The sequence below is a fragment of the Oncorhynchus kisutch genome, linkage group LG18 (assembly GCF_002021735.2).
Source record: "Oncorhynchus kisutch isolate 150728-3 linkage group LG18, Okis_V2, whole genome shotgun sequence".
Taxonomy (NCBI): Eukaryota; Metazoa; Chordata; class Actinopteri; order Salmoniformes; family Salmonidae; genus Oncorhynchus; species Oncorhynchus kisutch.
Genome location: NC_034191.2, coordinates 62,218,058 through 62,236,135, shown reverse-complemented (window position 1 = coordinate 62,236,135; position 18,078 = coordinate 62,218,058). Strand labels below are relative to the sequence as shown.

General features: G+C 39.8%; 2 protein-coding genes across 3 annotated transcripts; one reads left to right on the top strand and one right to left on the bottom strand.

Annotated features, from left to right (window-relative positions):
• The first annotated feature begins 1,193 nt into the window (after positions 1 to 1,193).
• LOC109909969 (tartrate-resistant acid phosphatase type 5) lies at positions 1,194 to 7,919 on the top strand. 2 transcript variants are annotated; one of them, XM_031796435.1, is made up of 6 exons: positions 1,194 to 1,295; positions 1,591 to 1,781; positions 2,715 to 2,842; positions 5,958 to 6,149; positions 6,838 to 6,985; positions 7,137 to 7,919. In XM_031796435.1, the coding sequence occupies exons 2-6, from the start codon at positions 1,680 to 1,682 to the stop codon at positions 7,374 to 7,376; spliced, it is 810 nt and encodes a 269-aa protein (XP_031652295.1). In that variant the 5' UTR covers positions 1,194 to 1,295; positions 1,591 to 1,679; the 3' UTR covers positions 7,377 to 7,919. The 2 variants fall into 2 exon arrangements, with proteins under 2 accessions (XP_031652295.1, XP_020364667.1); XM_020509078.2 differs by having other exon boundaries at positions 1,217 to 1,397.
• On the bottom strand, positions 7,852 to 17,838 carry LOC109909970 (tissue factor-like). Its single transcript, XM_020509080.2, has 6 exons — positions 17,390 to 17,838; positions 16,999 to 17,107; positions 16,075 to 16,268; positions 15,627 to 15,811; positions 11,731 to 11,905; positions 7,852 to 9,232 (listed from the first exon to the last, which is right to left on the bottom strand). The coding sequence occupies exons 1-6, from the start codon at positions 17,457 to 17,459 to the stop codon at positions 9,087 to 9,089; spliced, it is 879 nt and encodes a 292-aa protein (XP_020364669.1). The 5' UTR covers positions 17,460 to 17,838; the 3' UTR covers positions 7,852 to 9,086.
• Positions 17,839 to 18,078: the final 240 nt, after the last annotated feature.

Here is an 18,078-nt window from a genome sequence, read left to right as displayed (position 1 = left end):
CAGGATGGTGCACTTGATCAGCAGACCCCAGAAGCCTTTTTTCTTGGCCCCTCGCCGCTGCAGTGACTACTACCCAATATTTGCCTCTTTTTTTCAGTGTAATATACTGTAACAGAGTACATTTTTTTTACTGAACTGTAAATAAACAGCCTCTGCAGAACGCATGGTTTTATATGGGAGAGAGACTATAATATTGTGGCTTGACACTAAAAAGAGCATGGACCTGCAATAACTGTATCAACATAACATTTTCATTAAAAAGAGACTGTGACTGGACTAGACTGCCATATTATCACAGGGTTACATGGGGGAACAGGTGTTTAGTTGGCTTATGTTCTACAAAGCCCATAGAGGATCTAGACTATAAATAGGAGAAATGGGAAGGGCAGGTAGACAGAGTTTTTCAACCTTAATGCATTCTCTTTGGTAAGTAGTATGATTGAAGTCTGTGCTGGGGTCGCCTGATGGGAGGAGACAGAAACGGCTGATACCTCTCTGGAGAATGTGGGTGAAAGGTTACCTTGGTCAGAGTTCAAACATATCGTCAGAAAATAAGTGTGTTCTGTCGTCCTCTGAATTAACTCCACATACAGAGTAGTAATTTGCTGTATATTCTATTTCACAGAGTTAAGTTTGATAAGTGGTGTGATTTTACAGTATGTCTTTGTTTTATAAGGATACTTGAGTTGCTCATAGATGCGTTTCGTAAAGGCACGTAATGTAACAATGACTTTCCCATTTGAACCTTGGCACAGACAGCAGAGTCGTAAAAAAGGTACCTGAGCTTTACATTGAACATACCCTGTCTTTGTACACCTCTGGTGTAATAGGTGAAAGGTCATTGACATCCACTGGTACAGAGTACAGAACAGAAGTACACACGTGACTTTACCTTTCTTTCCATGTTAATCATTAAATCAAGAGACAGACTAAGGGAAGTTTTATAGTTGGACTGTAAATATGTCCAGGTGATACATTTTGGTGAAATTGTGTATATATGTATTTTTACTAAATGTCTTGTTTTAATCTAATTGTAATATTCATATATGTAGCTAATTTATTAAATTCCAAATATACTATTATATGCTAATTTGATCACTTAAATTGATTGTCTAGCGGCTAGCCTGTCCATTGTTCTGTCTTGTCTTCTGACATGGCTCAATAAAGGAAGTTGTCTGAAACCACAATACTGCTTCCTCTATAGGAACAGTTCTAAAGAGAACAAATAGAAATCTTCTTCCTGTTACAGCGTGAGACACACTGGCCAACTGCTCAACTGTTCGTTTTCTTTGTTAGTAAGTCTATTCCTCTCCACTCTGGCATAATGGATAGGTTGTATCTGCTGCTACTGATGTGCTTACATTCATTCTGGCCTCACTGCCAACCACTGGACCAAGGTACAGTTTTCTATCTATCACTGTTATCTGTAAGTGTGGCTGTTTACTATTATCAATTTGAAATTAGACTGTAAAGTAATTGTACCAAAGACTCATCTGTTTTTGGTTCAAGCACATGAGATAGTATGAAATAAAAAGTAGCAGAAGAATGATGTGTGATTGGTCTGCTGTGTTGGTTATACCTGTCCTTTAGCATCGCTGCGGTTCATTGGGCTGGGGGACTGGGGAGGACTCCCGCTCTTCCCTTACTACACCCTTCATGAGGAGGCCATCGCTGAGGAGATGTCCTGGGCGGCCCAGACCCTGGGACTGGACTTTGTCCTCAGTCTGGGAGACCACTTCTACTATGGTGGAGTGAAGGACGTGGATGACCCACGCTTCAAGGTCAGTTCACAGGAAAACCAAGTTCATAGTTCACACTTCAATAGACTCAAAACACAGTGGTAATATCATATTGTAAAACGTATGACACTTTGCTAACTACAAAGGGCAGGCTAAATATATTATGATCCATTCTGTGTTGAGATAGGTGTTGTGTACATTGGTGTTGTGTACAATATCAAATCATAGTGTATTGGTCTCGTACACAGATTTGCAGGTGTTATGTCAGGTCCAGGGAAATGCTTGTATTCCGTCAGTTGAGTAGAATTTGTCTCGCAAATACAATACAAATACAGAATAATATAAAAATCTAAACAAGAAATAACGATCAAGGTAGATATATTAGTGAGAATATAAATATGTGGTGAGTACAGACAATATAATTAGAAAGATAAAATGGTATGTACAGTAGTAGGTATATTACGATGAGCTATTCACGATGCTTCCGTGTTTCTAGCCACCCAGCTTTGTAACAGAGGGAATGTGGTTTGTTGAGTACACAGAGTGACGTAACACAGATTGACAGATGGAGCTGTATTAAGATGAGAGTGGAGAAGGCACTTTCGCTCAACGAACTCTTCTAGAGCCATCCCACTGGGCACAGACGCCAATTGGAAACAACGTTGATTCAAGCAGTGTGTGCCAAGATGGATGTGATTATCTTCTTGTGATTTTTTAAAAAGTGAAGCAAATGCCTGCCCTCTTGTGGTAGCATGTTGTAGATTAACTAGTTCTACAGAGCATTGGGATATTAGTAGTTTTGCAGCACACAGGATGATTTGTAACATAATTATGTTAAAATGGATAATAGAAAATAGGAACAAAAAACTTGAGCCTTTCCACCATTCTTTGTTCTTTACTTTTTTAATTGACTTGTTTGTGAATTTGCATCAGTCATTTTCCTGGTTGATAATAATATAATTTTTCTTCCTGCAGCACACCTTCGAGCGTGTCTTCTCTCAACCATCACTGGTTGACGTCCCATGGTACCTTGTGGCGGGAAACCACGACCATCTAAAAAATGTGTCTGCTCAGATTGCTTACTCCAACAGATCGGGGAGATGGTGAGCATCTCTAACGGTGCACTAGATAAACTGTGTGTTTTGATTGTTTTCACCACATCCTGAACACAATATTTAGTCCCACTTTCAAAGTACAACTTATAAAGGCTTTATATAGCATACATAAAGGATTCACAAATCCTCTAAGAGAATTTCATGGTATATAAAAGGGTGAAATAAACAATCCCACTAAAGGGTGAATTGCCTAATTGGCACTGTGAATATTTATGACATAAGCTTACAGAGGATTTGTGAAGCCTTTATGCAGTGCTAATAGAATTATTACTATATGCTATATACTGTACACTGAGTGTACAAAACATTAGGAACACCTTCCTAATATTGAGTTGCTCACCCTTTTGGCCTTAGAAGAGCCTCAATTTGTCGGTGCATGGACTCTACAGGGGGTCAAAAGCATTCCACAGAGATTCTTCCCACAGTTGTGTCAAGTTGACTGGATGTCCTTTGGGTGGTGGACCTATTTTGATACACGCAGGAAAATGTTGAGCATGAAAAACCCAGCAGCGTTGCAGTTCTTGAACTTGACACATTCAAACCAGTGCGCCTGGCACCTATCACCTTGCTCCATTCAAAGGCACTTTGGGAGGGGGTTCTAGACTGATGTGTGGAATTGTTTTAAGATGGTCATACTATGGATCCTTTAGCTATTTGATTGGACAAACGTTTGGACACACCTACTCATTCAAGGGTTTTTCTTTATTTGTACTATTTTTTGACATAGTAGAATAATAGTGAAGACATCACAACTATGAAATAACACATATGGAATCATGTAGTAACAAACAAATCAACATATATTTTAGAGTTTAGATTCTTCAAATTAGCCACCCTTTGCCTTGATAACAGCTTTGCACACTCTTGGCATTATCTCAACCAGCTTCACCTGGAATGCTTTTCCAACAGTCTTGAAGGAGGTCCAACATATGCTGTGGTTCAACTCATCCCAAAACATTTCAATTGGATTAAGGTTGGGTGATTGTGTAGGCCAGGTCATCTGATGCAGCACTCCATCACTCTCCTTGGTCAAATAGTCCTTACACAGTCTAGAGGTGTATTTTGGGTCATTGTCCTGTTGAAAAACAAATGATAGTCCCACTAAGTGCAAACCAGATGGGATGGGGTATTGCTGCAGAATGCTGGTTAAGTATGCCTTGAATTCTAAATAAATCACAGACAGTGTCACCAGCAAAGCACCTCCACACCATCACTCCTCCATGCTTCACAGTGGGAACCACACATGCGGAGATCATCTGTTCACCTACTCTGCGTCTCACAAAGACATGGCGGTTGGTACCCAAAATTATCAATTTGGACTCATCAGACCAAAGGACAGATTTCCACCGGTCTAATGTCTATTGCTCATGTTTCTTGGCCAAAGCAAGTCTCTTCTTCTCATTGGTGTCCTTTAGTAGTGGTTTCTTTGCAGCAATTTGACCATGAATGCCTGATTCACGCAGTCTCCCCTGAACAGTTGATGTTGAGATGTGTCTGTTACTTGAACTCTGTGAAGCATTTATTTGGGCTGCAATCTGAGGTGTAGTTAACTCTAATGAACTGATCCTCTGCAGCAGAGGTAACTCTGGGTCTTTCTTTCCTGTGGTGGTCCTCATGAGAGCCAGTTTCATCATAGCTTGATGGTTTTGGCAACTGTACTTGAAGAAACTTTCAAAGTTCTTGAAATGTTCCGCATTGAGTGACCTTCATGTCTTGTAATGATGGACTGTCGTTTATCTTTGCTTATTTGAGCTGTTCTTGCGATAATATGGACCAAATAGGGCTATCTTCTGTATACCACCCCTAACGTGTCACAAAACACCTGCATTAAGAAGGAAAGAAATTCCACAAACAAGGCACACCTATTAATTGAAATGCATTCCCGGTGACTACCTCATGAAACTGGTTGAGAGAATGCCAAGAGTGTGCAAAGCTGTCATCAAGGCAAAGGGTGGCTACTTTGAAGATTTTAAAATAAACATATATTTTGATTTGTTTAACACTCTACAATGTTGAAAATAATAAAGACATAAAGAAAAACCCTGGAATGAGTAGGTGTATCCAATCTTTGACTCTTACTGTGTATAAATGTTTTCGATATAAAATATTGAATTTGGCCTTTACTACAATTATTATTGTTATAATATATATTTTTTTACACATATTTAACCCCTTTTATGTGGTAGGCACAAAACTACCTCCATACTCCATACACCAGAATTTTCTCTACCAGTTACCTTCAGACAAGTCCCATGACACTAGTGGAGATGTTAGAGAAAAACAGTGAACACCATCATATTCGTGACAATGTCTCGTTTCCACAGTGGGGTCAAATTAGTTTGTAGCCCAAACGGTTTGGTCGCTTCAAAACAGAAGTTGGCACATCAGCGGTACCGACTTCAGATGAGTCTCATGACACTTGTGGGGGTCATAGAGCAAAACGGAGAACACCATCGTGCTCGTGAGTGAGAGTCTCGCCTTTCCATAGAGTGGTCATAATAGTTTGTAGGCTGTTCGGGCGCTACAGACAATTTCGTGAGAAATTGGGATGTCTCATGGTAGGACAAACACAGCTCTAGCTCTGCCACTTTTCCCTGCTGATGTAGAAGTGCGATTGAGACGCATCCAATGCAAAAAAAACCTGATATCTCTAGTTTAAACTGATGAGTTTTGATGGGGATTTAATCGACTCTAGGGGGTTTAAATCTTTTGTCTTGCCCATTCACTCTCTGAATGGCACACACATAATCCATGTCTCAATTATCACCATGCTTGAAAATCATTATTTAACCGGTCTCCTCCGCTTCATCTACACCGATTGAAGTGACATGAATAAGGGATCATAGCTTTCACCTGGATTCACCTGGTCAGTCTGTCACTGAAAGAGCAGGTGTTCTTAATGTTTTGTACACTTAGTGTATATAGCCTTATTAGTTGTAATTAGTTTAAAGTGGGACCCAATATTCATATTCAACTTATCAGATGCTTTTATCCAACTTTTATATGTAATCCCTGTGGGAATTGCCCACTAACCTTTTTGTTGCTTACCAACTGAGCTACACAGAACCATAACGGCTGTGTTCTTCTCTCCTCGTTACCTCAGGAGGTTCCCTGAGTTGTACTATGAGCTGCAGTTCAAGGTTCCCCAGAGTAACGTGTCGGTGACCGTCCTGATGGTTGACACCGTAGTGCTTTGTGGGAACACCTATGAGGGGACCCAGCCCAAAGGAGAAGAGGACCCGGAGGCTGCTGCCAAGCAGTTCGACTGGATCAACTCCAGACTGGCAAACAGCAAGTAAGGTCCATATGGTCCAGTTTCCTGGACCTAGAGTAAGCATAGTGTGTACTTAAGAGCCCGTGTTTGACCTGTTGTGTTTTAGTGCCAGTTTCTCAAATCTAGATTAAGCCTAGTCCTGGACTGAAAAGCCCAATGGAGATTTGACCCTGCTTTTCAGTCCAGGACTAGGCTTAATCTAGATTTGAGAAACTGGCCCTAAAACACAACTGGTCAAACACAGCCTCTTAAGTACACTGTTCAATTACATCTGTCAAACCACTGAGATGGAACAACTTAACACTTAAATAAAACGTGGATGGATTCAATGTTTTTCACGGTTCAGAGGAAAGAAAAGTCTCAGATCTGACAAGTTGTTGTTTGAGTCTCGGGAAAAGAATGTGAAGATTTCAGAGCATGTTTGTCGAGATCCCTGACTGACTAGCCTCCTCCACTCTCAAAACTCCACTCCTCCACTCTCATCACTCTTTTAATCAAGAGACCTTCACTTCACACCGCTACACATACATTCCTCAAGCTGTTACCGTATGAGGACTAGATTCTCCTGTAACAGAAAAGGTTCAGTAAGCCAGACTTACATTATGAGTAACCTTGCCTGAGACAAAAAATTGTTTTAGCTCCCTGAAGTGAATGCCTAGGCTTTAGCTCAGCTGGCTAACACAGTCTTGTGTCTATCTTTTTCTCCCAGGTCAGAGTTCATTGTGGTAGCTGGTCACTATCCTGTGTGGTCCATTGGTGATCACGGCCCCACTAAGTGTCTTGTGGATAGACTACGGCCACTGCTGAAGAAGTATGATGTCACAGTCTACCTGAGTGGTCATGACCACAGTATACAGGTGGGTTATCATGCATGTTAGGACCATATACATACATACATACATACAAGAACATGGGTTCAATGTTACAGTTTGAATAGACAAATGTTACCATTTCAAAGTCACTTATTTGAACAACTGATGTTGACCTGACTTTCCATACTTCTACCAGTTTATCAGAGAGGATGATGGGAGTTCTTATGTGGTCAGCGGGAGTGGGGCCTTTACAGAAATGTCCATTCATAACATCAACAGCTTCCCGACTTCATGGCAACGGTTCTCCAACGCTGTCAACCATACATCCGGTGGGTTCGCTTACTTTGAAGTCACAGAGAACAATATGACTGTCAGCTACATCCAGACTGATGGGAAATGTGTTTACCAAACAGGACTGGCAAAACGCAAAGTCTGACACAGGCAATGGCATCACGAGATAGTCAACAATCAACTACTGCAGGCCTAATATGCTGACTGTTTCTAAGAGCATACTGTATCTTTAAGCAGTTTACAAAAATGAAAACATCTCCTCATTCTAGTTCAATTCATCTTTTAACTCTGTTTTCTTTTGGTTAATAATTGTCTTGGACTGTAACAAAAAAAAAATGAATATGATTTTCTCTGAATTGCAATTCTAATGTCATTTTAATGTTTTGAATGTGTTCTATTTCTCTTGAAAATCCCCGCCCCCCAAAATTGTGTGAAATAATTGAATTGAATGACCTGTAGATGGTGGTGGTTAGATCTTTTTGCAGGAACTATACAAGACTGATGTCTGCTGTGATAAAGATTACGTAACTTGAGCATTCTCACCAGACGTAGTCACATTAACATAACATACCCCATTATTGAACGATGTCTCATATCAAAGATAAACACATTACCACAAATGAATGGTAAGACTTTATTATGAACATGCCATCACAATCAAACAGAGTACCATATTAGTACCACATTCCACAGTTATAAAAGTGTTTAATTTTGCTTTGATTATTTTACATCATGTTTTATCATCTAACTGATTGGTTTACACTGAGTGTACAAAATATAAAGAACACCTTCCTAATATTGAGTTGCAACACTTTTGCCCTCAGTACAGCCTCAATTCTTCGGGGTATGGACTCTACATGGTGTCGAGAGTGTTCCACAGGGATGCCGGCCCATGTTGACTCCACTACTTCCCACAGTTATTTCAAGTTTGCTGGATGTCCTTTGAGTGGTGGACCATTCTTGATACACACGGGAAACTGTTGAGCGTGAGAAACCCAGCAGCATTGCAGTTATTGACACACTCAAACCGGTACACAGGGCACCTACTAACATACCCTGCTCAAAGGCACTCACAGTAAATCTTCTGTCTTGCCCCGTCACCCTCTGAATAGCACACATACACAATCCATGTCTCATTTGTCTCAAGGTTTAAAAACTATTATTTCACCTGTCTCCTCCCCTTCATCTACACTGATTGAAGTGGATTTAACAGGTGACATGTATAAGGGATCATAGCTTTCACCTGGTCAGTCTATATTATGGAAAGACAAGCTGTTCCTCATGTTTTGTACACTCAGTGTAAATATATATTAAATATATATAAGGCAAAATTATTTAGTTTCAACATATAGGCTACTGTATCTACTGATCCCCTAAATGTTTAAAATAACCTAAAATACAAAGATTACTTTCAGAATGGCTACATATAATAAATTAAGCATCTTCATAAAAAATGATATATATTATCCTACTAATCTTAATTTCCCATATGATTTAGAATTCAGCAGTCTCCCAAAATCAAGTTATATTTGACCAAAGATTATATCAAGTTAAAACCTAATAAAACACAATAAAATAAGAGTTGGTAGTGTTTCTAAAAGATCATATTCACAGCAGTAGTAAAAGTCACAAAATCAAAAAGGTGGATATTTGCAGCATTGTATGGAAACAAAATATACACTACAGCACATGTACCATATTCACTGTGCAGTTTCACAGAAACAAAATGGTGAACTCCAGTGTTTGACGGTGGAATGTTGAACTGGGGCAGCCCCTGCAGACTCCCTTTCAAAGAGTAAATCCAGTTAAGTTGTACCTTGTATTCCCAAGCATCTGTCAATGATGCACTCCCTTTTTACACACTTCTTAGTGGCACTCCCTCTTTTCCACTTCTGTTGGCATTCCTTCTGCGTTTGCAGCACACCACTGTGACTCCGATAGCCACTACTATGATCATAATGATAAGTAGGATGAACGTAGCAATCACACCGATCCCATACTCTGGAGAGGAAATAGGGTTGCGAACCGTTATTTGGCTAGACAGTGATTCACATACACACACAAACACGCACAGGGACTTTTCCAGTGTTGCAATTCACATTCAGTCTAAACATTAGTAATTAATTAGCTTATTTTATCCTTCGCATTCCCATACCGATTGGCCCACTAGGAGATATGATCAGCACCTATAACCCTCTTCTCATCATTCCTCACAGCGAGTAAGATGCACATGAATATTTCTACATTTGTAATACTAGGACTTGGCATTAGCTAAGTGGCTAAGGATTCGATATCCTCAGTACCACAGATGCAAATCTAAACTCCCTTAAAAATATAATGGCCAACATGAATTATCGAGTTACAGAATATATTAAAACAGGGCCAGATTTCCTTAATGAACACAACTTGTCAAAAAGATCAAGGCTGACACATGGGCCATGAATGTATTTTAATTGTATGTATATATATATATATATATAACCTTTATTTAACTAAGCAAGTATTTACAATGACGGCCTACAACGGCCAAACCCAGACGATGCTGGGCCAATTATTCGCCGCCCTATGGGACCAATCACATCCGGTTGTGATACAGCCTGGAATCGAACCAGGTCACCTGTAGTGACGCCGCAAGCACTGAGATGCAGTGCCTTCGACCGCTGTGCCACTCGGGAGAATAAAAAACACCAACACTTCACAGTACACCTCAGTAGTACTACTTAGCACGATAATATATACGTACAGTGGCTTGCGAAATTATTCACCCCCCATAGCATTTTTCCTATTTTGTTGCCTTACAACCTGGAATTAAAATAGATTTTTGGGGGATTTGTATCATTTGATTTACACAAAATGCCTACCACTTTGAAGATGCAAAATATTTTTATTGTGAACAAACAAGAATTAAGACAAAAAAAAAACAGAAAACTTGAGCGTGCGTAACTATTCACCCCCTCAAAGTCAATACTTTGAAGAGCCACCTTGTGCAGCAATTACAGCTGCAAGTCTCTTGGGGTATGTCTCTATAAGCTGGGCACTTCTAGCCACTGGGATTTTGGCTCATTCTTCAAGGTAATACTGCTCCTTTAAGTTGGATGGGTTCCGCTGGTGTACAGCAATCTTTAAGTCATACCACAGATTCTCAATTGGATTGAGGTCTGGGCTTTGACCAGTTCATTCCAAGACGTTTCAATGTTTCCCCTTAAACCACTCGAGTGTTGCTTTAGCAGTATGCTTAGGGTCATTGTCCTGCTGGAAGGTGAACCTCCGTCCCAGTCTCAAATCTCTGGAAGACTGAAACAGGTTTCCCTCAAGAATTTCCCTGTATTTAGCACCATCCATCATTCCTTCAATTCTGACCAGTTTCCCAGTCCCTGCCAATGAAAAACATCCCCACAGCATGATGCTGCTACCACCATGCTTCACTGTAGGGATGGTGTTCTCGTTTTCATTGATGGCCAAAAAGCTCAATTTTAGTCTCATCTGACCAGAGTATCTTCTTCCATATGTTTGGGGAGTCTCCCACATGCCTTTTGGTGAACACCAAACATGTTTGCCACTGTGGAGCTTTGTAGCTCCTTCAGGGTTATATTTGGTCACTTTGTAGCTCCTTCGGGGTTATATTTGGTCACTTTGTTGCCTCTGATTAATGCCCTCCTTCCCTGATCTGTGAGTTTTGGTGGGCAGCCCTCAGTTGGCAGGTTTGTTGTGGTGCCATATTCTTTCCATGTTTTAATAATGGATTCAATGGTGCTCCGTGGGATGTTCAAAGTTTCAGACATTTCTTTTTATAACCCAACCCTGATCTGGACTTCTCCACAACTTTGTCCCTGACCAATTTGGAGAGCTCCTTGGTCTTCATAGTGCTGCTTGCTTGGTGGTGCCCCTTGCTTAGTGGTGCCCCTTTCTTAGTGGTGTTGCAGACTCTGGGGCCTTCCAGAACAGGTGTATATATACTGAGATCATGTGACAGATCATGTGACACTTAAATAAAGTCCACCTGTGTGCAATCTAACTAATTATGTGACTTCTGAAGGTAATTGGTTGCACCATATCTTATTTAGGGGCTTCATAGCAAAGGGGGCGAATACATTTTCTATTTTTTGTTGTTGTTTTGAAACAAGTAATTTTTTTCATTTCACTTCATCAATTTGGATTATTTTGTGTATGTCTATTACATGGAATCTATTTAAATTACAGGTTGTAATATAACAAAATAGGAAAAATGCCAAGGGGGATAAATACTGTTGCAAGGCACTGTATAATAATCCCCAGTTTACAATTGGCTCATTCATCCCCCTCCTCTCCCCTGTAACTATTCCCCAGGTCGTTGCTGTAAATGAGAACATGTTCTCAGTCAACTTACCTAGTAAAATAACGGATAAATAAAAAAATACCACTTAGCAGATGCTTTAATCCAAAGCCACTAACAGTACAGTGTTTGTATGTGATCCCTGTGGGACTTGAACCCACAACCTTGGCATTGTTAGTATCCTTACCTTCAAAGACGGACTTATCGTCGCCCGGTGAGCACTGTCTTTGACTGAGCTCTCCCAGCTGTTTGTCTGTGCTGCGGGAGGGGATGTAGGCCTGGACGTTGAAGCAGTAACTCACCCCAGGATCTACATCCCTCCTGTCTAACTCTATCTCACTGCTTGCAGAGATCTTTGTTTTCTAGAGGGAGAATTACATAAAGAAGGGCTTATATTATGTCATAAATCTATCAAATATTCATAACACATTCATAAAAACCTTTGGTTGAGACGTTGATCAATTACATTCAAACCTATATTCACCCACTCAAAAAGACAGCCAAAGTTAGTTTAATTTCTAATGTTTTATCACAACGCTTTCAACCATTTAAAAGCACAGCAAAGTTCAAAAGGGAATACAATATCAAATATTTTGTTTATTTATACAACAGATGAATGTGTTATCACTTTGCTTGGTCAGAACCAAATGACCTGGATTGCAGTTGAGATTACATTAAAAGTACATGGTGCAATTAATCAATGGCGTTTGATTCTGCGCAGATTATTACAGTAACTGTGAAGATCTTCACAGACCTGCGATGACCTATGCATGCTATCTTGAACATGCTTTATATGATTACATAAGAAGACATGTAGAGCTACGGTAGCTCCTAAATGTGGCCATGGATGTGTTACTCATTTTAAGGTTGAATGTTACATTAGTTTGTAAGAGAACCCTTAACTTTGGGCTATTTACTGTAAGTTTTAAAAAATTGACTAAATAAATCAAATCAAACTTTAAATTCACTTTCAATAAAGGTTGATTTTATTTAGTCTTATTATTTAACTAAATGTTTGGTTGAGATGGAGATGTGAATCCAGCATATCAATTATTCATTTTGTATACAAACTGGAATTAAAGCCAGACTAAGTTGGTGGCACAGATGGAACTATCCTAGCAGATGGATCATCTTCAAATGTTGATATTTGGTTGCGTTGACAACCAAACACAATTCAATATGTAAGGGATAAATGCCGACGCTCTGTACATTACCTTGGAAATAATGAACGACTCAGCAGGACAAGGTGTAGCCAAGTCCCTTTGCGGAGTTCATTTTTCCAAGGTAATGTACAGAACAGAGGTATTTATCAAATCAAATGTATTTATATAGCCCTTCTTACATCAGCTGATATATCAAAGTGCTGTACAGAAACCCAGACTAAAACCCCAAACAGCAAGCAATGCAAGTGTAGAAGCACGGTGGATTGGAGAAACTCCCTAGAAAGGCCAAAACCTAGGAAGAAACCTAGAGAGGAACCAGACTATGAAGGGTGGCCAGCCCTCTTCTGGCTGTGCCGGGTGGAGATTACAACAGAACATGGCCAATATGTTCAAATGGGCCAAGATGTTCAAATTAATCCTGCTTATACCACAGTTGCTAAAGAAAATAATACCAAAGCACACATTTACCGGTAGTAGAAAAAAAACAAGGTTTACATTTTCATTTTTTTAAGAGATACTTTCTCATCTTTTGGTTGCTAGAGACGCGACCCAGTCGTTCATTCGATTAGTTTTATATATTTTTTTTTAAATACCTTTATTTAACTAGGCAAGTCAGTAAAGAACACATTCTTATTTTCAATGGCGGCTTAGGAACGGTGGGTTAACTGCCTTGTTCAGGGGCAGAACGACAGATTTTCACCTTGTCAGCTCGGGGGATCTAACCTTGCAACCTTACAGTTAACTAGTCCAAAGCTCTAACCACCTGCCTCTCATTGCACTCCACGAGGAGCCTGCCTGTTACGCAAATGCAGTATAAGCCAAGGTAAGTTGCTAGCTAGCATTAAACTTATCTTATAAAAAACAATCAATCAATCATAATCACTAGTTAACTACACATGGTTGATGATATTACTAGCGTGTCTTGCGTTGCATATAATCGATGCAATGCTGGGGGATGATTTAACAAAAGCGCATTTGCGAAAAAAGCACAATCGTTGGACAACTGTACCTAACCATAAACACCAATGCCTTTCTTAAAATCAATACACAGAAGTATATATTTGTAAACCTGCATATTTAGTCAGGGTATATGCAACAATTTGGGCAGCCTGGCTCATTGCGAACTAATTAGCCAGACTTTTACATAATTATGACATAACATTGAAGGTTGTGCAATGTAACAAGAATATTTAGACTTAGGGATGCCACCCGTTAGATCAAATACAGAACGGTTCCGTATTTCACTGAAATAATAAACGTTTTGTTTTCGAAACTATAGTTTCCGGATTCGACCATATTAATGACCAAAGGCTCGCATTTCTGTGTGTTATTATGTTATAATTAAGTCTATGATTTGATAGAGCAGTCTGACTGAGCGATGGTAGGCAGCAGCAGGCTCGTAAGCATTCATTCAAACAGCACCTTTGTGCGTTTTGCCAGCAGCTCTTCGCAAGCACAGCGCTATGTATGACTTCAAGCCTATCAGCTTAATGGCTGGTGTGCGCTAATAGCGTTTCAAACGTCACTCTCTCTGAGACTTGGAGTAGTTGTTCCCCTTGCTCTGCATGGGTAACGCTGCTTCGATAATCTGTATAATCTGTATCTGCTTTTTGGTCCTCCAATAATCGGTATCGGCGTTGAAAAATCATAATCGGTTGACCTCTAGTAGGGACCAGAGAAATTCATGTTCATCACTCACCACGTTAGGTCATCAGATGTTCTAAAAAAACATGTCTCTACAAAAACAAATAAATGCTAGCTAGCTACGTTTTTCCTCGTTGGACCTGCGTTTTCAAGGCATCCAATTTCGGTTTGTGTGGTTGTTGGTTTAGCTTTTCTGTAAAGTTGTAGCAAGTATGGTCTGCATGTGTAGGTGCATATTGCATCATGATTACAAGGTGTCCCAATATCTTTTCCAATTTTCCCGATATCCTTTCCAACTGTCCTGGTATCTGGTTTTAATGTCCATTCTAGAATGACTTTCTAGCCAATCAGAAACAACTATTCAACAATGCTGTGGTATAACACAAAATATCATTACATTTGAAATCAACCACAGCTTGAAACTCTAGGCCAATTGTATTGTCTATTTTAGGTGAATTCTGGGTTGAATCGAAACAATAGCTGTTGAGGACTTTGCAAATGCTATATAGGCCTAAATAGCATCATTTAATATATATTAGTGATAAAGTATGGTCACATTTAATTTGCTCTGTTAAACCTACCCTTTGGAATGACATATATAGCAACAGTGAATCTATTTTGTTTAAGTGGAGATTTTTCAACAATCATTCTCACAATTGCACGTTGGTTATAATCAGTGACAAATATCATAGCTTGGCAGGGCTGGGCTTGGTTATAACCCTGGACAGGAGATGAAAGAGTAGATAAATTCTCCAGTAGGAGGTGCTGCCAAGCTTATAGTTATTTTTTTCTGATAGTGGATATTACGTTGAAGATCTGCCATTGTTTAAAGGTACAAATTCAACATATTTCATACAAGGTTTGTCTATGTTGAACATTGATTACCATGATGACATAATCCTGCGGTTGAAATTTTACCCTTAAAACAACAACAATTACAATTTATTTTCCACCTAGATTCCATGTCACAATATGTTGAGAAATTACACTGAAACAACATTGATTTAACCTCTTTAACCTCTTTCTGTTCTGACCGATTCAGTGGGAGGGAGAGATTTCCCATGCAATATAATCAGAAGTGAGCTTTGCAAAGCTTATATCATCCACCACTGCATTTAATTTAATTATATTCCTTGACTTGCTCCTTTAAAGGAGCTTACACGATTGACGAATGTCCTCTATCTCACTTGGTTCGGCCCCAGGCTCTAGTTCTTTGAGGAACTGTAAATATCTAGTGTAGGGCTGCCATTTTTATTACCCTCCCCTTTAAGCGTACCTTGCCAGTGCTTGTTGCTTTCCCAAAGGTGACTTTGTACTGCAGTTCATCAGCGAAGACGTCCCGGATGGTTCTCTGTTGATTCTGCTTATTGAACAGGGCTGTGAGAGGGTCTTCTACATACAGGGTGATCTTCCTTTTGTCTTTGCTCACCTCGATCTTGAACTCAGGTCTGCCTATAAGCGCTGGAAGGGAAATAACAGTAGAGATTGACATGCTTGCTTGTCACATTTGGAGCCACTTCGCATGTGGAAAATATAGTATGCACTAGTATGGCAGTGCAACCAAAGGTTTCTATAACAATGGTGTGCTTGTCTGGGTAAATGTGGAAAATGTGTATTGATAAGACTATAGACAGGTGGTAGTTGGGTTACTTAGTGTCTTCGTAGGGACAAAATAGTATAAATGGTATGACATGTAGTGTAGGTGGCTGCGATGCAATACTTACTGTCTTCGTAGGGGGTGAACCTCTCTGAGGTTGTGTGGGGGAACTCTATGAGGTCAGAGTTCACACCACGTAGAGGTTCTGAGAGGACATCAGCAGAGTATATGGCCTTCAGGTCCACCAGAGAGTTGGACAGGTCACACTCTGTCTCCATAGTCCTGATACAGTGTTGGTTCTTCTTTCTGTTCTGACCGATTCTGAAATAAAGAAGATATTTATGATACAGTCACAAAATCGTTCTGATACTGTTAGCGTTCCTCTCTCTCTGTTCTGGCCAATACTGAAATAGACATAATAGTAGGTTTCAGTCAAAGGATTATCATTATCTTCTTTTTTGTTCTATTTAGGTCATTCATTGGGTCTGGATTGATATCTTAGTTCAACAATAAGAAAAGTACCACATTTTATTTTAATCTTTGACTTGCATTTTAATATTTATCTCATTGCACCACATATCACACAAATTGTACTTAAATAAATACCAAATGTGTATTCCTTATTTTGTTCTTGAACTATTCACCAGGTTAAGATGCTTCAATTCCTGAAAATCATTTTAGCGGATCTAAAGTGTAGTCTGATCACAACTTTTCTCACATTTTTCCTGCTCTCCTAAATCTTTCCTGCCCTCCAACACATCACCCCGACTCTTCAATGTCAGAGACCGAGTCTGGGAATAGGTTAGTGCATACGTACCATGATAATGTTATATAGGCACGGGCTTCTTAATATTTAGTGGAGACATAGGCTAGTGTGTGTGCGTGTGTCTCTGTGTGTGTGTGTGTGTGTGTGTGTGTGTGTGTGTGTGTGTGTGTGTGTGTGTGTGTGTGTGTGTGTGTGTGTGTGTGTGTGTGTGTGTGTGTGTGTGTGTATTCCGTCTTCCTGTAAATGCAAAAACCAGTAATATCAGTATGTACATGCTTTACTTACACAGAATATTCAACGGTGTATGAATAGTTGGTGGGTTTAGGATCCCACATAAGCAGTGTTTTGAAGTTGATAGACAACCAAGAAACGTTCTGTGCCTTGGGATAGTCCCCTACAAAAAGAGCAAGATCAGTTTAACTACATGTAATGTTAGACATTGACAATGAGTGAAACATAATTAGGTACAGTGTGCCTTTTCATGAGAGGATCACAGGGTGCATTGCCTGTACTGTAAATCAGGCTGGTACCAAGAAATTGCCAACGAATAATTAGGACATAATGGCTTTTAAATGCAGTATCAGCATCATTTGATTAATCCATATACTGTCGTTCTAGTGTACAGTGTTTAGGATTGTAGGCTATATTTTAATTGTTCATGATGTTTCTGACTCACCTGAAACACAGTTTGTAAAAAAGAATGCAGAACACAATGTGGTAAAAATGACCCTTTCCATTTTCAACATTGTATATTCCAACAGGTCAGTGTAAAAACAGTAATCCCGTCGAGGTAGAGTTAGGTGAATGCGGAATTTAGACGCACACAGCAGCGGTGGTCTCAAAAGTAATACAACTCTCTCTTTGTTTAGAAAAATCCCTTTGAACAGGCGCGCGTCTCGGGGGTAATAAATGATGGCGAGATTAGAATGGGGTGGTTGTCGACGATTCACCTCTGATAATTCAGTCTCCTTGTCTCAGCCAGCTATATCTGTCAAACGTACTGTTTAGCGATATAAAGACGCGTGTGTCGACCAAATAAGGATTGTCCGGTTTGTGGTTTCATGCCTGGTGGGATGGGCTTATGAGAGTTTATTGTATTGCAACTTGCTGAATTGTATGTGATGAGAAAATGATCGTAGCCTGTATTTCAAACAGCAGCTGCTGTGTCGCTCCACCAATGTTCGGTCAAAAAAGTATTGACACAGAAACTGCAACAATTTATAAGTATTACAAGGACAAGGACATCTGTAAATTGAAATGATTTCATGGATTTCACATGACTGGAAAAACTGATATGCATCTGTTGGTCACATATACCTAAAGAAAAAGGTAGGGGCAGAAAACCAGTCAGCATCTGGTGTGACC